The following is a 20,898-nucleotide window of genomic DNA, read 5'->3' on the forward strand; positions in this document are numbered from 1 at the left end:
ATCTGCAAAATGGGGTTTCAAGATGTGAGTCCCATGTTGGACATGTACTGTGTCCAACCTGATTATCTTGTATCTACCCCAGCACTCAGTACAGTGCCTGGCAGATAGTAAGCACTTGACAAATACTGTTAAAAAAAGGTAGAATAGGGGAAGAGATGAGGAAAAAGAGAAAAAAGATGTGACAAAAGAGAAAGGATGATATCTACACCCAGTACTGCACAAGAAAAATATTAATGTTAAGTACATATCTTCTTACACTCAAACAAAATAGTTTTTGACAGTTATGAAAAAATTGATATCTTAAGATTCAAACTCCCCATTTTCCACTGATCCAATGACTTACCGTAGAAAACATTTTCCAAAAACACAACTACAGTGCTGAGACTTTTTTTTCTAATTGGTTCAGAGAAACCCTTCAGATGGTTCTGCCACCCTTAAAGGTCTAAAGCAGTAGTAGCGTTTACCGAGCACCTCTGGAGGGTCCCCCACTGTACTAAGTGCTCAAGCAAGTTCATTTCAACAGAGGTAAAACCAACTGGATATCTTTCCAACTGAAAGATGTTCAGGCCATCATTATCAACAGTGAGTAAGTCAGGACTGCTGCTCACTGGAGAAGCAGGATCTCAGTTCGGGTCTAAGATTAAGAAGTTAAGCGACTTGCCCAAGGTCAAACAACAGACAAGTGGCAGAGCATGGATTAGAACTCAGGTCTTCTTTTCCTTTGCCTTTTCCTGAGCTCCTAGCACCAAGATAGCATTATAGCACCCATGCTGAAGAGCAGGAACATGTTGGGTTATTGATGCATTATACTTTTCAAAACGTTTCGTACAGTGCTCTGCACACAGTAAGCACTCAATAAATACAACTGAATGAATGAATGAAAAGGGCCAGTTGAATTTCAGGCCTCACTGAGGTCTTGGGTTAGTTTACTTTGTGGTGGGTAGAGTCCAGGTCTTGCCAGTGAATATTTTTACTCTGTGGTCAGTGCTGAACTAAATCCCAAATAAACACCACCACAGTGTCCTGCGTAGGCATAGACATTGGCTCTAGACAACTGTCACTGTGTTGATTGATTGGCAGATATGAGAAGATACTTTTTTCACTAAGCAAGGCTTCCACAGTAGTTTATTAAGGAGATGCCCTAGCCCCTGGCCCCTAAATTGATGAGCTAAGAAAGGAACTGAGAATCCTCTGCAGTGATGGAGCACACGCATGGACTCTGCCTGTCCTTGGGTCAGTCTCAAAAGATCTGTGGGTCATGGACCGTATCGCAGAGGCCAGGTGAGGTCAGCCCAGACCTCGACATGGCCAGGGTAGCCTGGTGGAGAGAGGACCTGGGTTTCAATCTCCACCCTGTCACTTTTCTTTTGTGGGACCTTGGGTAAGCCCCTTCTCTGGGCTTCAGTTCCCTCATCTACAAAATGGAGGTTGCATATCTCCTCTCCCTCCTACTTATTCATTCATTCAATCGTATCTATTGAGTGCTCACTATGTGCAGAGCACTGTACTAAGAGCTTGGGAAGCAGCGTGGCTTAGTGGAAAGAGCCTGGGCTTCGGAGTCAGAGGGCATGGGTTCGAATCCTGACTCTGCCACTTGTCAGCTGTGTGACCGTGGGCAAGTCACTGAACGTCTCTGTGCCTCAGTTCCCTCATCTGTAAAATGGGGATTAACTGTGAGCCTCACGTGGGACAACCTGATGATCCTGTATCTCCCCCAGCGCTTAGAACAGTGCTCTGCACATAGTAAGTGCTTAACAAATACCAACATTATTATTATTACAATACAACAATAAAGAGGCATATTCTCTACCTACAATGAGCTAACAGTCTAGGGGACTGTGAACCCCAGGTGGGACTTTGTACAGTTTTAACTACTATTATTATTATTATTATTCCCTCTCCCCCATTCTGTCTGGTCCTTCCATCCTTCTGAACGCTCCCTTCAGTGCTCCAATTTGCGTTTGTGGTTCTGGGGAGGTGTTCTGAATGTCATGTCTAAGGACTTGCACCATGTCCAGTTGCCTCATGAGCAACTGGAAGATTATGATAGCCCCTGGCCCCTAAATTGGTGATCTAAGAAAGGATCTGAGAATCAATCCTCTGCAGTGATGGATACAGTGAAAACTGTTGTTATGGGCAGGGAACATATCTGCTAATTCTATTGTACAACACTCTGCACAGAGTAAGCGCTCAATAAATACCACTGATTGATTACTAAGGAAGAGGTGCACCTGGACCCAGAAGTGAGCTCTGGACCGCTTCCAGTGGGCCTAGCTGACACCATTCAGCAAATGCTCCATTGTGCTGAATGAAGAAGACCAGCACGTCCCTCGGGGGATTGTCAAACAGAGTGTGGTGGCGGCATAGTAGCCCGGCCATACCAAAGGACTCTGAGCTGGAACGTTGACCAATCGTCCGCTCCAACTGTGAGACCTACATCCCACACAGGCGTCACATCTGGCTCCTCAAGCAGTTCCATCAGCATCGTTTACAGACCAGACTCAATTTCAAATGGCAAGACGGGATCACAAGCAATGAAGTTCTGGAGTGTAGTCAGTCTGCTACACTGGATGAAAATGTGAGGGGATTGAGCAACAGGAGGATACCCAGGCAGTTATGGTAGAGAGAACTGAAATTAGAAAACTGAAAACAAGTAGGAAAGAGGAAGTGCAAAGTACTACAAAGGCTCACACAATGCGGTATCCCAGCTGAATACTGGGAGTCAATTTCTGAGGATAAATCAGCATGACTTCTACTGCTATCAAGAAAGGAGTGGCTCTCTTTGAGTAAAAACTCTGTAAGGGAGCAGAGACTAGGAGATTAGAGAAAGCAGTGTTAGGTGCTATAAACATTAAGCATGTCAACGTAACAAGAGACGGTCTTTTTTGTGTACGATGCAGCTGGGACGGTGGGTCCCACATTGATATTTTCAGATAAACGTTCATAGGTGTAGTTCGGCAGTGTCTTCTTTGGGAATAGTAATGATAATAATTGTGTTATTAATTGCTGGGGTGGATACAAGCAAATCAGGTTGGACACAGTCCCTGTCCCATATGGGGCTCACAGTCCCCTTAAGAAAACCTATATATGTTTACGTTCCGCAGTCAGTTCCAGGCCATGGATTTCTGCTGCCCATAGGTTTCTGGTACATACCCAGACTTGGGGAATTTACTAGATAAGATATTTTTATACACCCTTATTCAATCAATCAAATCAATCAATGGTATTGTATGCAGAGCACTGTTCTAAGCTCTTGATGTTCCCTGCCCACAAGGAGTTTACAGTTTAGATGGAGAGACAGAAATTAATATAAGTAAATAAATTACGGATATGTACCTATTTACTGTGGGGCTAAGGGTGGGGTGAATAAAGTCTGCAAATCCAAATGCAAGTCCAACACAGAAGAGAGAGGGAGATGAGGAAACGAGGGCTTAGTTGGAGAAAACTTCTTGGAAGAGAAATGATTTTAATAAGGCTTTGAACAATAATAATAATAATGGTATTTGTTAAGCGCTTACCAGGCACTGTACTAACCGATGGAGTGGATGCAAGCAATTGGGTTGGATGCGGACCCTGTCCCACGTGGGGCTTACAGTCTCAATCCCCATTTTCCAGATGGGGTAACTGAGGCACAGAGACGGAAAGTGACTTGCCCAAGGCCACACAGCAGACAGTGGTGGAGCTGGGATTAGAACCCAGGACCTTCCGTGCTCTATCCACTACGCCATGCTGCTTGAAGATGGGGAGAGTCATCATGGGTCAGTTACGAAGAGGGGAGGGGTTCCAGGCCGGAGGCAGGATGTGGGCAAAGGGTCGGAGGTGAAATAGACAAGACTGAGGTACAGTGAGTAGGTTGGCCTAGAGGAGTGAAGTTCGAACGCTATGTTGTGGTAGAAAATTAGTGAGATCAAATAGGAAGAGGCAAGGTGATTGTGGGCTTTAAAGCCCACGGTAAGGAGTTTCTCTTTGAGGCAGAAGTGGATGGACAACCACTGGAGATCCTTGAGGAGTGGGGAAATATGGACTGAGCATTTTTTGTAGAAAAATGATCCAAGCAGGAGAGTGAAGTATGGACTGAAGTGGGGAAAGACAGAAGGCAGAGAGGTCAGCACGCGGGCTGACGCAGTAATCAAGGCGGGATAGGATAAGAGCTTGGATTAAAGGAGTAGCAGTTTGGACGGAGAGGGAAGGGTGGCTTTTAGCGATGTTGTGAAGGTAGAACCGACGGGATTCGGTGACAGATTGATTATGTGTTGAATGAGATAGATGAGTCGACGATAACGCCAAGATTATGGGCTTGTGAGACACAAGAGGATGATGGTGCTGTTAAAAGACCCTTCCTTCAGCTTTAAGGTTTGCTCCAAAAATCTTCATCCTTAACCAAAATCACCAGACAAAAGGCCATTCAAAGGAGGAGCCCATTGACACAGTAAAAGGAACCCCAGCTACACTCCTTCTCTAAATGAAGATATTTTGCATTAGAAACACAACCTATTCTCACACAATACTTTGGGCGGGGCCCCTCCCCTCCAACTATCATGAAAATGAAGCTGTTGTGACGTTTCTCAATTAATTTTTTATACTGTTCCGCACAAGTAAAACAAAGGACTGCAACGCAATGTGCAATTTTCTTTTCAAAATCAAGTAACTTGTCTCTTGGAAAAAAAGGAAAAATAAGCCATCTCTCCCATTAGCAGCTAAGAGCCTCGGAAGTTTCTGTTTCTAAAAATCAAACGCTGAAGAGTAATTTTATTATGAAATTTGTGTTCTGACTTGTAGACAGTTACAAACTGAAAAGGAATTTTGAATGTGTCCAAAGAGAAGGTGGGGGCAGGTAGTGAAGGGGGAAGAAGGTGGTAGGTGTTAATAGAAAGAGCAATCAGTCTTTACATGCAATGCTAATGTGCGATCTGGGAGAAAAAAGAGGAGTATTCAGGGTTTTCTTCTCTTGGCAATCTCGAGGAATTCTCCCCCTTGTCATTACACTGAATTTGAAGGGAAAGAAAGGCAATATTATTAATTCGACATAGGCATCTGACGACTGCTTGTGACTGCAGGATTTTGCCCTCTGGTTTATAAGCTCATTGTGAGCAGCGATGTGTCTGTAATATTGTTATACTGTACTCTCCCAAGAGGTAGGTACAGTGCTCTGCACAGAGTAAGCACTAAATATGATTGATCGATTGCCCATGGCAGCCCCAACCCAGGTCAGATTTCCACTTTCTAGCATTCTGGTAGAGATTTTCCTAGTGTACCTGTTCATCAGCCTTTCCTCTTTCCTCCTAGAGGATGAGCTTACAGAAAAACAGCTATCGAACCCCCATTTTACACATGAGGTAACTGAGGCACAGGGAAGTTCAGTGACTTACCCGAGGTCACAGAGTAGGCTTGTGGTGGAGCTGGGATTAGAACTCAGGTCCTCTGACTCCCAGGTCCGTGACAGTCGCCCATCTGACTTTGTGGGGACGGCCAGATGAAACAAGTCAGGTCACGAGCATTTTGTGTCTGTGGGCTAATCCTGACGGCACATCCGGCATCCAGCGTTACTTTAACCGTGGCTTAGAGCTCGGCAGAAACGTATTCTGGAGCTGGCTGTATTGGCAGGGTAATAGAGTCTTCTGTCCACTCCTCCAAGTGCTATTTGGAGCAACTCAGGCTCTCTGGGCTTCCTATTACTTTTACCCATCTCCTAATCCCCCTCCACTCTCAAAATGACAATAATAATTATGATATTTGTATACCATACCATATTACTACATACAAACCCTGCTTGCATTGTTTTGAGCACTGGGGTAGATAGAAGGTAATCAGGTTGTCCCCCGTGGGACTCAGAGTCTTAATCTCCATTTTACAGATGAGGTAACTGAGGCACAGAGAAGTTAAGTAGCTTGCCCAAGGTCACAAGGCGGACAAGTGGCGGAGTAGGGATTAAAACCCAGGTCCTTTGACTCCCAAGCCCGTGTTCTTTCCACTAAGCCACACTGACAAGCTGGCACTTCTTTTTCTTCTTCTTCTTTGTATTATTATTGTTAAGTACTTATTATGTGCCAAGAACTGTACTAAATACTGAGGAAGAATCAAGATAATCAGGTTGGATACAGTCTCTGTCCCACATGGGGCTCACAGTCTAAGCAGAAGGAAGAACAGAAATTGAATTCCCATTTCACAGATAAAGAAACTAAGGCAAAGAGCAGTTGGGTGACATGCCCAAGGTCATAAGGCAGGTTTAGAACCCAGGTCCTCTGACTCCCAGGCCCATGCTCTTTCCACTAGGCCACACTGCTTCCTTCCCCTTCAGAGTACCTGCTATTACTGCATTTAGTTGGGTACATTTAGTTCCACTGTATGGCTGCCTCCCCCATTAAATTGCAATATCCATATCTTTTCAGTTGCTTCCCCTACATGTAATTTATTTTAAGGTCTGCCTCTCCCACTAGATAGTGAGATATTTGAGGGTAGGGATAGTGTCTACTTAATCTAGTGTACTCTCCCTACCACAATGCTCTGACCAGAGGAAGTGCTCAATAAATATCACTGGACCGATTGAAAATTTCTCAAGGGCAACGGCCACGTCTAATCTGAAATATGTAGTAACCCTAATGAAAAAATACAGATTTATGCGCCCCACGGGAGCTCGATACATATTTGTTCGCTGACCATATCCTTCAATCTCTCACCCAACTGAAGTCGCCGTAGCCAGTCTGGGTGATAAGCCTGCCAAGAAAGCAACTCAGTATCATATAAACAGAAATGTCAAGTTGCAGCCATGATGAAGAAGTGTCTTGCTCTGAACTTATGGTATTTCCAGGAAAACAGTATAATAGGTTTGAACGTAACCTGTCAAAGAAACAATTTCAGGTGATTTGCCCTTCAGCAAAAGTATAGAAATAAAAATGATGAAAACCAAATTGAAATTATGGTCTTTGTTAACAGTCCCCCATCAGGAATAATGGGTGAGTCTATCGAGAAGTACATGGCCTAGTGGATAGAGCATGAGCCTGGGAGACGGAAGGACCTGGGCTCTAATCCCAGCTCTGCCACTTGTGTGTCGTGTGACCTAGGACAAGTCACTTAAATTCTCTGTGTCTCATTTACCTCATCTGAAAAGAGAGAAGCATGAGAAGCAGCGTGACTCAGTGGGAAGAGCCCGGGCTTGGGAGTCAGGGGTCAGGGGTTTGAATCCCCCCTCTGCCACTTGTCAGCTGTGTGACTGTGGGCAAGTCTCTTAACTTCTCTGGGCCTCAGTTACCTCATCTGTAAAATGGGAATTAACTGTGAGCCTCACGTGGGACAACCTGATTACCCTGTATCTACCCCAGCGCTTAGAACAGTGTTCTGCACTTAGTAAGCACTTAACAAATACCAACATTATTATTATTATTAAAAGAGGGATTAAGTCATTACGGGAAGGGAATGCATCTGCTTATTGTTGTATTGTACCCTCCCAAGCACTTAGTACAGTGCTCTGCACACAGTAAGTGCTCAATAAATATGACTGAATGAATGACTGTGAACCCCATGTGGGATGTGGACTGTGTCCAGCCTGATGACCTTGTATCTATCCCCTTGCAGCGCATGGCACATAGAAAGTGCTAAATACCACAAAAAAAGTACCTTATTCTCCTTCCCACTTTGATTGTGAGCCCCATATGGGACCTGATTATCTGGTATCTATCTCAGTGCTTAGAACAGTCCTTGACACAGAGTAAGTGCTTAACAAATCCACAATTATCATCATTATAATGAGCCTTAGTCCTGAGATTTCAGCCCCATGACCGCGCCAAGGAGTTCATTATAGTACTAGCAATTTGTATAGCGACACTTGCACTCTCTTATCTCTGTCCGTTGGGTTTGCACTGGAGTAAGGAACGTAACAAGCTGGGAGGCGGGCGGCGGTTACAGCAAGCTGCAAAACGTGTGGGTGGTCTTCCCCCATTTTAGCCAGTCACAAGCACAACGAGGACTAGAATTCAGGTTCCCTGACTTTCAGAGCCACGGTCTTTCCACTGGACCCCAGAAGGGCAACGAGGAGGAAGAGGATGTAACTTGGCAAAAGTTACATTGTGAAAACCTATTGCAAATGGCTTCTGCTCCTTCCGATGGCAAATACGAGAATCAGATTATGCTTTTAGATGGTAGAGGAGCATGGCCTGAGGTTACAATAGCCATCTGTAATGCGGTGCAGTTAATACTTGGGCCTGGATCAAGCCAAGGGAGACAGGGTCAGGCTTGGGGTGAAGTGCTTCTCACAAGAGCCAGCTGAGGACTGGCCAGTTGAGCGGGCCATGGTATTTTCTGGCTTTTAAAATCTCTAAAATCCACCAAATGCATTGGGCTGACTGACAACCAATTTTTAAAACATTCCCTTGCTGGTGTAGTTGCTTAGAGAAGCAGCGTGGCTCAGTGGAAAGAGCACGGGCTTTGGAGTCAGGGCTCATGAGTTCGAATCCCAGCTCTGCCACTTGTCGGCTGTGTGACTGTGGGCAAGTCACTTAACTTCTCTGTGCCTCAGTTCCCTCATCTGTAAAATGGGGATTAAGACTGTGAGCCCCACGTGGGACAACCTGATTCCCCTATGTCTACCCCAGCGCTTAGAACAGTGCTCGGCACATAGTAAGCGCTTAACAAATACCAACATTATTATTATTATTATTATTAGCAAAACAATCTCTTTTAAAATCAAAAAGATTTTGGGGGTAGACTGGGGTCCAAACTCTTGGTCCTCTGGGTTTTTGTTTATTTTATTATTTTATTTTTTTTGCTTTCCCAGGCAGATAAATGTTGAAACCAGTTCACGTGTCTCCGGGGACTCTTGGACGAGACCGTAAAGCCTGAAGGCCAGGGGGAATGTATAAAGATGTCCTAGGGCTTTTCCATAAGACCATCTTTCACAGATTTCTCTGCCAGACTGAAAAAGCACTAACACTGAAACCGCCCAATGCCTAAATGGAATTACACCCGCGGTAAATGTTAAAGTTGCTTTATTTATTCTCGCTTCCCCTCAGTGCAACAGTTGGGGAAGAGGGCGTGGATATTGCTACATACAAATGAGGCCGATTAATACGCCACAGCCGGAAATGGCAAACCGGTGCTATGTATTTAGGCAGACCCCCAAAGTGAAGTCAGGCTGCCAGTTCGCACAGTTATGAATCCCGATTCCCCAGAGGAGCATAAGAGGATTCAGTGTACTGAACAGAAAAAGCAATGAATAGATCACAACTCTCAAAGCACACCTTGCCTTTGAGGGAATGACAGGAATTTGGGATGTGCAGTGCAGAAGGAGCAAGGCCCAAGGAAGCTTGGGGAGTGGATGTTAGTAAATTCTATGGCCAAGAACTACTGAAATTACCCACTATCAGCTGCATGAGCAGGCTGCAGTTGGATCTGCGGGAAAGGACAGGGAGGTCTTGGCAGTTCACTTACTCACTTCAAAAGAGCAGAGATCATGGGTTCTAATTCTGTTGTAGTCTCCCAAGTGCTAGGGGCAGCACGGCCTTATGGATAGAGCACGGGACTGTGAGTCAAAGGACCTGGGTTCTAATTTTGACCCTGCCACTTCTGCTGTGTGACTTTGGGCAAGTCACTTAACTTCTCTGTGCCTCACTTATCACATCTGTAAAATGGATAATGTCTCGACTTCCAGACAATACCCTCGTTGTGGGCAGGGAACGCGTGTACCAACTTTGTCGTATCGTACTCTCCCGAGCGCCTAATGCAATGATCTACACATAGTAAGCACTCAATAAACGCCACTGATTGATCGAATGAATCGATCGAATGATGGATGGGGATTAAGGCTGTGAATCAATCCCATTTGGGACATGATGGTGTTCAACCTGATTAGCTCGTATCTGCCCCAGTACTTAGTACAGTGGCTGGTACGTGGTAAGTGCTTAACCATTAAACTGGAGTAAGAAGGACCTAGGTTTTAATTCGTACTCCACCACTTATTTGCCGCTTGACCTTGGGCAAGTGATTTAGCTTCTCTGTGCCTCAGTTACCACATCTGTAAAATGGGGACTGAAACTGTGAGCTCTAAGTGGGACAGGGACTGTGTCCAACCCCATTAGCTTGTATTTGTATTGTAATCCAGTGCTCAGTACAGTGCCTGGCACTTAGTAAGCGCTTAACAAATACTTCAATTTTATTAAAAAAATAAATACCTCCGATTCTCTGGGTGATTCTAATGTAGGTGGTGGGGAAACAGGCTGGAATGGAAAGGCAGAAATCAGGGTTCCTGTGAGGCGTGCACAGAAATGAGTACTCAAGATGCCCCTGGAGCCAGAAGTGGCGCTTGAGTCTTAGATGTCAAGTCTAAACTGGGGATGGATGAGATGGGGGGCAGCCATACCTCTGACATCACCATCCACAGAACCTACTGGGGGCCTGCCGGATGTGTGCTAATCACCGGTTTATGGAAATCAATAAATCAATCAATAGTATTTAGCGAGTGCTTACTGTGTGCAGGGCACTGTACTAAGCACTCGGGACAATACAGCACAGCAGAGTTGATAGACACGTTCCCGGCTCTCAAGGAGCCTACAGTCTTGAGAAGGAGGGACTACAGGGCCACAGATCTTTAGCTATCTGGTAGATACGTTTAACGATTTCCAAATTCATTTCCATGTTTTGATGAATACATCGTTCATTCTTCCTGCTATATCATGTTTTACTATAATGTAAAAGGCAGAGCCGAATCAACTGTCACAGACACAGTGTTTGTTTTACAAGTATAATCCTTCTGTTTATGGCCGCTGTCTGGCCCTAATGGAACCAGAGGGCTTGCCTGCACTTTCTGGATTTGCACCTAGAGAATCAAGCTCATTCTTTCTTGCGCGCATTTCCTCAGAAGTAGACCGTATACCTCTTATCACACTTTTAATGTTTACTGAGCCTCATAATGACATGACACTAATGCGGTACAAAGCACCCAAGTTCTGAGGGGAGTGTGCTCAAGTAAACTCAGTACTATAGGTAAGGCAGAGTGAGCCATGTTTTGAAAATTAAGCAGCAATCAAGGCAAAGGGATGCCTGGTTTTTACAGGGTTTGTGATAATAGAAACATTAACTAGAACTTACAGTTGGAATCTGAGCGAAAATTAGTGTGTGTGATGATGAGGATGGAAATGATAAAGTGCTTTCTAGGTGCCAAACACTCAAACACCGGGGTAGATACAAGATCGTCAGATCAGGCGCGGTCCCTGTCCCACGTTGAACTCATAGTCTAAGAGGGAGAACAGTGTTTTGTCTCCATTTTACAGTTGAGGAAACTGAGCCACAGGGAAGTTGAGTGACTTGGCCACAATTAGAAAGCAGGCAAGTGGCAGAGCCAGGATTAGAAACCAGTATCCTGACGCCCAGACTTCCATTCTTTCCAATAGGCCACGCTACCTCCTGAGAGCATATAACATTACCAAGTAAGGTGATGAACGACTGGAGGGAATAGCCAACTCTACTATACAATCCACAAAATGATTCCCGATTTGCAGGTGTGAAGGAGACTTTACAGGAAATGAAGACTTTCCTGACCTGTGGAGTTTTATCCAGAGCTTGTTCACTTCCATGCTTAGGAAGCACCAATCACCCCTCCCCCCAATCCCCAACCCCATTAATTTTTAATGTTAGAGCTTACAATTTCTGAACCAGTGTGTCCAACTCTCACATGACCGCTAAAGCTTTTAATATAACAGCTACAGACATGGAGAACCTTATGACAGCAAACTATAAACTGACTGAAAAGAAAACGGCAAACATTCCAGGCACAGGCAGTTTGAAAGTCTTCCATTTGGCCAATCAAGCAAAGAATTCAAAGGTAGTGTCTCCTTAATTGCATCTCCATTTAATCTGGCAAGGCACCAGTAGTGACAATATTGATCTAATTCTTGGTTTAATACCCCAAATAACCATAGGTGTGTTTACGCTAAGCTGTTTTTGTGATTTGATCTATGTTTTGGGATATAAGATGCTGTTTTCATTTTACAAAGGAGCACCAGGGTTTTGCAGGAAATGGAGGGGAGTTGCACAGGGCTAAATGCCTTAGTCTTGTATTCGATGAGATGACAGAAAACCATCTACGGAAACCATCAGAGACTTTCAAACTGAGAAGCAGCGTGGCCTGGTGGAAAGAGCATAAGCAGGGGATGCGGGGGATTTGGGACCTAATCCCCTATCTGCCACTCGCTTGCTGTGTGACCTTGGGCAAGTCGCTTAACTTCCCTGTGCCTCAGTTTCCGTATCTGTAAAATGGGGATGAAACAGTTGCTCTCCATCCCCCTTACACTCTGAGCCTCATTTGGGATAGGGACTACGTCTAATCCGACTATCACTTACCAGTACATTTCATAGAGTAAGCGCTTGACAAACCCCACGATAATAATTACTATTATTATAGGCTCAACGGACGACTGTAATTTGAAGAGAGTAGACTTCCTTGGCACTATCCCCGGTGCTCAGAAAGGCCTGTCGTGGCAGGAAACATGTCTACCATCTCTGTTGTACAGTACTCTCCTAAGTGCGTAGTACAGTGCCCTGCACCCAGTAGATGCTCAGCAAAGTGCTTGGCAGAGATTTTAGCTTTTATCACTTTGCTCCTCTAAATATCAACTTATTCACTGTAACTCAACACCGCTTATCTCACTGCCAACTCCTTGTCCACATCCTGCCACTGGCCTGGAACTCCTTTCTCTCCATAACCAACAGACTAGCATTCCACCCACCTTCTAAGCCTTATTAAAATCACAATCTCCTCCAAAAACGCCTTCGACTAAGCCTTCATTTCCCTTCGAACCCCCTCTCCCTTCTGCATCGCCCTTGCATTTGGATTGGTACCCTCTATTTCACCCCTGGTGTGACCCTGGGTAAGTCATTTCACTACTCTGTGCCTCAGTTACATCATCTGTAAAATAGGGATTAAGACCGTGAGCCCCATGTGGCACATGGACTTCATCCAAGTGGATTACCTTGTTTCTACTCCAGGGCTTAGTTACAGTGCCTGGCATATAGTAAGTGCTTAACAAAACCATTAAAAAAATCCAAACAAACTGTGGCTAGCTTAGGTCATTGAAAGCTCATAATTTACAGTTCAGCAAAACCGTACCCAACTGGGTCTGCGTATTTCTATCAGTTAAATACCTCCAGAATGCTCCACCCTGATTTTCCAAAGAGATCTAACACCTCATATTATTCCTAAAATAGCTAGTTACACCATATTTAGTCTGGTTATTTGAACTTTTGACTCCCTGAACATGCCTGGGCTTAATTCACTTGGATCAAAGTTTTCTACCTGTCTTCTGCCTAGACCCACTGTCCCTATACCCTCCGTGACATCACCTCTAGACTGTAAGCTCATGGGCAGGGAACATGTCTACTAAATCTGTTGTACTATACTCTCCCAAGCAATTAGTACAGTGCTCTGCAGAGCAGTCAGTTACTCATAAATACCATCGACCGATGATTGATCCTTGATCCGTCCAGTGCTTTTGACTCCCTCAGAGAACTCCCGTGGCAGCCTAAGAAAGATTTGGTGTGGAGGGACTTTCCATGGCAGTGGGGTGACTTATTTTTACAGGCAGGTAACCACTTCGTGGGGTGATGGCCAGGGCTCTGTGGTCCAATGATGAGGTCTGCAACTGTGGCAGGAAAAACAGGGAAAAGAAAAAAAGAGTTTCTCAGGATGGGGGGCAGTGGGAGGAGCCGGATTTGTTGGTGGGGGGCAGATCTGGGAGCACAGGGAGTGGTGAGGAGAGGGGCTGTAGGGACATGAGGCAAAAACTTCAAAAGCCATGATGAGGAAGGTGAAATTTTAGTGAGTAGTGGGGGTGTGGTCAGGGTGAGGGTGGGCTTACCAGTTACCATCTGGAGATGCCCATGGAACAAGACAAATTTGTATTAAAAAAAGGTTGCCATGACATCACCTAACCCCACAAATGCCAAGAGTCCATGACAGGAATATTTTATGATATGGTAATATGCTAATATGCTTCACCCCAATATGCAGAGTTTGCTTTTCTCAAACCCTGAATTCATTGAACATAAATGCATTCTTAGAACCCCTTCAGCATTCTGTTCTTCCTGGATTTATCTATAGCCTTGGTTTAGGGAGAGCTTTGAATCCTAGTACATCTCTATGCTTTATACATTAATCTTACTAATATTCAGGCCCCTTTGCCTGACAAGCTTCTGGTTTATCTCATCCAGTTGTCTCTGAGACCTAGCCCACACCAAATCTGCACTCGGGAGTTTTGTGAACCACTGACCCAGTTGTCAGTTTAATCTCCAATTTAGCTACCTCCCCCATCCCTCAGAGACTAGTGAATGACTTTGTTCCTGACACTCTGCCTCTTGGGCTCATGGGTTAATATTAATGGTGGTGATAATCACAATGATAATAATTGTATTTGTTAAGCAATTTCTATGCGCCAAGCAGTATGCTGAGCGCCGGGGCAGATAGAAGATAATTAGGTCCCACACGGGGCTCACAATCTTAGTAGATGGGGAACAGGTATTATATCTTCATGGAACACCCATAAATAGGGGCAGGTATCAATAGCTCCACTTGATGGCTGAAACACTCACGCAGAGAAGATAATTGACTTGTCTGATCTCATCCAAAGAAGGCTTTATCTCTGGGTTTATGGACCACCACTCTCCACCAGACTGTGCAGACTCTGAGGTGTTAATTACTTCCAAAGAAGATTCTTCAAAGATTAAAAAGAGATGTTGCTAGTAGTTACCTAGCTGGGCCGTTCTAAATGGCTGGTCTCCTGTTTTAGAAACTGGCAATTGGCTATGACTCATTTTCACATTCATTTATTCTTCCTTTAACCATCTTGGGCCTTGAAGTGTGAGTCTTCATAGCTCTAGGCTAATTTCAGAGTCAAAGTGTTTCCTCTCCCTACCATCCTTGCCCCTAATATTCATGGCATTCCTGGGATACTTGCCTCAACGGGTTCTGTAACCATCTCAAGTCTTCAGTGAGTCCTAAGTTCGTCCAGGTGCACATCACACATGCTGAGATGGGCAGCCGTGTGCCAATCACACGACATTCTTCAAACGCTGCCAACTAACCATCCATATTCAGAGGCGGCTGCTTCCATCGATTCGGGGGAGAATCGAGCATTCAGGCCTGGAATAAGAAGACTCCAATGCTAAAGGTTCCCTACAATGGGCCATAGTTTGGGCTGGGTGAGGTTTCCCTCTTTTTCTCAGAAAGAATTGGAAATGGGGGAAAGGTTCACAATCTCCTGAGTCTTGTACAATGAGTCCACTGGTCTACTGCATCACAGACTCAGATTTCCAGGTCACCCACAGTCTTCATACATCTACCTTCCAGACCAGTCACTCCAGAAACCAGGTTGGTGTCTAGGAGTGGAAGAATGATGCAATTCCCATTTTTTCTCCCCACTGGAAATTTCCTGATGCTGCTGAATAATTTTTTTTTTTTTTGCTCAGGCATTCTCCTTAGTGTGCAACTTCTTGGGAAAAGATTTCCAAATTTCCTTTCTCTTGAAAAATAGTTCCTTTCATTTTTTAATTGTAACTATTTCAGCTGAGGCAATTGCATTCCCAACTGTACTCTGCACTCTACTTTTCAGTTGCTACAAGAACAGAGGATTGATACGTCCCAGATAAGCCCAGAGCAACTACAGTGATCTCATTGAAACCTCCACACTGAACACTTGGTTCTATTATTCCCTATTACTCCTAGCCTTTCATCTCAAACCAAGCGGTGTGGATACAACATGGGCCGGGAGTCGGAAAGACCTGAGTACTAATTCCGACTCTGCCACATGTCTGCTGTATGACTTTGGGCGAGTCACTTCACTTCTCTGGGTCTCATTTACTTCACCTGTAAAATCGGGATTAAGATTGTGAGCCCCACGTGGGACACAGGCTGGATCCAACCCCGATCAGCTTGTACCTACCCCAGCGCACGGTGCAGTGCCTGACGCAACAGGTAACTGCTTAACAAATGTCATTAAAAACAAATGAAAACACAAAGACCCCATTCCTCAGACATTCTTGGCCTATTTCACTCTTCTGGCCTTAGAATAAATTTTAGGCAGGGGCTCTTTTCTAACAGGGGAGTACCAAACTCTACACAACCTTGCAATTAATAGAGTCAGTGTCCCTTATACTACGGAGGTCTAGCATGTGCGATGACCCTCCCTGTCCTTTCTCACTTAAAGGAACGTAGTCCTGACGAACTAGGAGCTAACTGTGAGGTTCCCGCAAGGTTCAAAGTCCTCCTCTACTGTCCATCTACACCCCACTCTCTTGGGAGAGCTCATTTGCTCCCACGGCTTCAACTATCACCTCTATGTGGATGATCCTCTAATAAACATCTCCAGCTCTGATTCTCTCTCCCTCTCTGCCGTCTCACATTTCCTCTTGTCTTCAAAGACCTCTCTACTTGGAAGTCCTCCCGTCACCTCAAGCTTTAATATGTCCAAAACAGAACTCCTTATCTTCGCACCCAAACCCTCCTCCCCTGAATTTCCCATTACTGTAGATGGTACCACCATTCTTTGTGTCTCGCAAGCCCTTAACCTTGGCGTTATCCGTAACTCCTCTCTCATTCAACCCACACAGTGAATCCATCACTAAATCCTGTCGGTCCCACCTTCGCAACACGGCTAAAATCTGCCCTTTCTTCTCCAACCAAACCACCATCACGTTAATGTGATCATTCATCCTATCCTGCCAGGATTACTCTATCAGCCTCCTTGCTGACCTCCCAGCCTCCCGTCTCTCTGGACTCCAGTCCATACTTCACTCTGCTGCCCAGATCATTTCTCTTCAAAAAAGTTTAGGGATATGTCTTCCCCACTCCAGGAGCAGCGTGGCTCAGTGGAAGGAGCACGGGATTGGGAGTCAGAGGTCATGGGTTCGTATCCCAGCTCTGTGACTGTGGGCAAGTCACTTAACTTCTCTCTGCCTCAGTTCCCTCATCTGTAAAATGGGGATGAAGACTGTGAGCCTATGTGGGACAACCTAATTACCCTGTATTCCCCAGCGCTTAGAACAGTGCTCTGCACATAGTAAGCACTTAGTAAATACCAACATTATTATTATTATTACTCCTCAGAAAACTCCAGTGGTTGCCCATCCACCTCCGTATCAAATCAAAACTCCTCACCACTGGCTTTAAAGCACTCCATCACCTCGCCCCCTCCTATCTCACCTATTCTCCTACAACCCAGCCCACACACTTTACTCCTCTAATGCTAACCTTCTCACTGTACCTCAACCTCCAACTATCTCACTGCCCATGTCCTGCCACTGGCCTGGAACGTCCATCCCCCCAGCCCCCAATCTGATGATTACTCGCCCCCCTCCCTCAAATCCTTATTGAAGGCCCATCTCCTCCAAGAGACCTTCCCTGACCAAACCCCTTTTCCTCTTCTCTCACTCCCTTCTGCATCACCTTGACTTATTCCCTCTGTTCTTCCCTACTCTCAGCCCCACTACACTTATGAACATATCTATAATTTAGTTATTCATATTAATGTCGGTCCCCACACCCCTAGACCGTAAGCTCATTGTAAGCAGGGAATGTATCTGTTTACTGTTGTATTGTACTCTCCCCAGAGCTTAGTACAGTGCTCTGCACACAGTAAGCGCTCAATAAATGACAATGAATTCAAAGGTCCCCAAGATCCATGCATAAAAAAGGAAGACATGGGCCTTCCTGCAAGTGATTTGCCTTTAATTTGCATTTAATTACAGGTTGGGGAGTCAGTTTGATAAATTATCAAATTTAAATTTCACCACTGCTCTGCCATTTCTAAATTTTTCTCTCCCCAGTCCCTCCTCGTCTACCAACTGTCAGGTAACTAGATCCTCCGCAGCTTCACACAACAGTGTTAAGCAGAGAATGGAGAGATAATCAGAATTAAGCCAGAATAAGGATGAAAGGGACCAGCAATTATCAACAGATGTCATAGCTGGCTTACAGTTGGGGGGAATTCCTTTTTGATGGACGTGCTTGATTCCTGTGGGGATGGGATCATGTCAGAATTGTTTTTTTTGTAATCATTCCAATACTTGGTACCGTGCTCGGCAAATACTGTAACAGTAAGGGTTTTCAAGGGGATTAAAAAAAGCCAACAACTTTCCCCTTGGAAAGTATACCCTATGCTAGCAGTGAGGGATGAAAAAAAGGTGAGATTAGGGTTATGAGGGACCAAAACTTACTTTTCTCACCCCTTTATCTTCCAAGTCCTGGACAGAAATGCCATCTTATCAGGCTCAACGAAGGGTCTCATACCGTCTCCCAGAGAGAGCTTCAGTTTTCATTCCAGCTCTCAGCTGAAGGGAGATTTGGTTGTTTCCCCAAAACTCTCACCTCAATCTTCACTTTCCATTCTTGGGGTCCAGGGAGCTCTCTGCACCCATGGCAGGTATTTTCAAGTCTAGAAAGTGGACCGTACTCATATTTCCAAGGGCTTTAATTCTGCTCACGAAAAGGAGCTACTTAGATATCTGAATTTGAATAATGAAGGCAGCTGGACCTCCGCTGTTTTCTTTCTCTAAAATTGAAACATGTGTCTGCTCTGCTCTTGTCTGTTCGAGGTGCTCTATCTCCTTGACAAAAATTCCACCCCTGGTGTTTATTAATGCACCCCTTAGTTTCCCCTTGCCATAAAGGAGGAATTTTCACACATCCGTGGGATTATTTGGGTGGTCCTGAATCTACTGAGAAGAATGGATGCAACAAAATGATAATCAAAGTAAGCAATAATGACAGGTTTATTTAAAATTTCCAGTAGAGAAGACCCACTAGTTTTGGAATAAAAGTACTCAGAGTACTACAGCTTAAGTGAATATAAAAGATTAGCAGAGGTAAAATAAAACCAAACATAGTACAAAAAATTAAAAATATTTTTTTTTAAAAAAAGTTTGAAATGGATTCAAACAGGGTTTTTTTTTTTTCTTTTACTCCTCCAAACATTTAACACATTTAACTAGGTTTGGCAAAACAATTCACTTAAAATTAAAGCCTACTTCAGTAATGTAAACTGCATAACACTGCTCAATAAATTTGAGCACATTGTACAATTTGTCTTGAAATATACAAGCAGTCCACTTCAGGACTGCAGGAATTATTAATTTGCTCTCACAGTTATAAGAATTAACCAGCTGCATAACTGCTTTTTGGAGCAGGGGAGGAGGAGAAGCGGAGAGGGAAAAATGCCAAAATTAAAACTAGGATTAAAAAAAATCACAAAAAGGAAATACAGCAAATTTCAGAGTTCCGTTGGTTTTTTGAAACTAATAAAGCTGGGTTTACCGTATAATCTACATTTTCAGTTGTCGCTTTTCCCTCCCTGCCCCAGATATTCCTAAATCCTCTAAACTAATCAACTCTAAACTTCCAAATACACTGTACATACACATTTAGCAAAGAGCATATATCTAACATTGTTCTGACAGCAGTATGGTCAGTACATGATTTTAAAAAGATTATAATGCATTATCGTCAAGATTATCATTTCATTTTTTTTAAAAGATCATCTATTACTAAACAATTTTAAAATAATCGTAAAAGTCCAGGTAGACGACCCTGTCAGCATGGACTCTCAACCCGATAAAAAAAAAAAACAACACACTTCAGAGAGACTAACAGTTAATGCTGGACGTTGCCAGAACATGACCATTAAGTGCCAAATCTGCCAGAAGCACTTGCCTACAGCTCTGTCTTCGGCTCGGTCACCCGCAATCCTGCTCAAGAGATTTGCATTTCATCGATTTTACAACAGAATGTTATCATGTAAACTAAACAGGTTCTTGATACCAGCAGTATGTTACAAAGGTTTTCCGTCAGAATCCGACAGTTGGTCACAGAGGTCAAGTATCACCAAGGCTCTTTTTTTTTTCCAGCCTTTGCCAGTTTATAAATGTGTCTGACTCATACATCCTTCAAGTACATGCAAGGCTCAATAGTTTCCAAAAGGCAGAAGCCAGGGGCCAATTAAGACACAGACGAGATAGGATTGTGAGGTGAACCCATTTGAGTAAGGACTTTATCCAGCCACTGTAGAGGACCGTGCAGATGAATCTCAATCCAGCATGGAGTGCTTGTCACATCCTGGCGGTGATACTCGGCTCCCCAGCCCTGAAAACACGATATCGATGCTCGTCAGTTTAACAGGCAAAATTTCTCACATTTGTTCCTCAGAATAGCACGGAGCCCTAGCAGAAAAGCCCTCTCATCATCCCATGTCTATCGTGATGCGCGTAGTTAAAAATCTCTTTGGCCCCAAGTGCTAAGTCCAAGAGAAAAACACGGAACCGCATACACATGCAATTCAGTACTCTCTGTCGTTAAAATGCTTCCTTTTGGCAACAAAAATTCAGGGAATAAAGCTACGAAAGCAACATAGGCAAGTCAAAGCTCCCTCCCTTAATACAGTTGAAGCAATGAAGTTCTGAAACAAAACAGGTGGGAAGAATCACCTCTAACCAGTTCAGGCAAGGTATCTGGACCCACAAAATGAATTTCCAGCATCATAAACAGAAACAGACACAGTTCAGAACCGGTTTAACCACTGGGGAAGATTCTGAAAACAAGGTCATCAGAGGCTATGGCCTCGCCTAGATTTCCAGGTTTAGAATAATTACACATGGGATGGTGTAGGTTTCCCAATGTAACAGGACCACAGCATGCTGTGGGTATACCTTTTTCTACAGGAAATTCTGAAAAGTCAAGCCATGAAGAAATGTGAATTTAAAGACCCTGAGACGGCACTAAAATACATTAAAATAGCCCCGTCATAACCTCAGGCTAAGGCTCTTGTAAAGCAGCAAGAAAACAGGAAAGCCGGAGTGGGCGGACTGGGAGGATCATGGGGTATCATACAGTTACAAAGACACAGAAGTTCCTGGTTGTGCCCTACA

The 20,898-nt window shown here is 44.3% G+C and overlaps 1 protein-coding gene across 3 annotated transcripts in view; it reads right to left on the reverse strand.

Annotated features, from left to right (window-relative positions):
• Positions 1-18,726: 18,726 nt before the first annotated feature.
• Positions 18,727-20,898, reverse strand: part of SMAD1 (SMAD family member 1) — a 66,904-nt gene continuing 64,732 nt past the window's right edge. For all 3 annotated transcript variants that reach the window (XM_029077000.1, XM_029077002.2, XM_029077001.2), the window contains one exon: positions 18,727-20,116. In XM_029077000.1, coding sequence (XP_028932833.1) covers positions 19,973-20,116 — 144 coding nt within the window. In that variant the 3' untranslated portion in view covers positions 18,727-19,972. The remainder of the gene's footprint in view (positions 20,117-20,898) is intronic.

The sequence above is a fragment of the Ornithorhynchus anatinus genome, chromosome 12 (assembly GCF_004115215.2).
Source record: "Ornithorhynchus anatinus isolate Pmale09 chromosome 12, mOrnAna1.pri.v4, whole genome shotgun sequence".
NCBI classification, from domain to species: Eukaryota; Metazoa; Chordata; class Mammalia; order Monotremata; family Ornithorhynchidae; genus Ornithorhynchus; species Ornithorhynchus anatinus.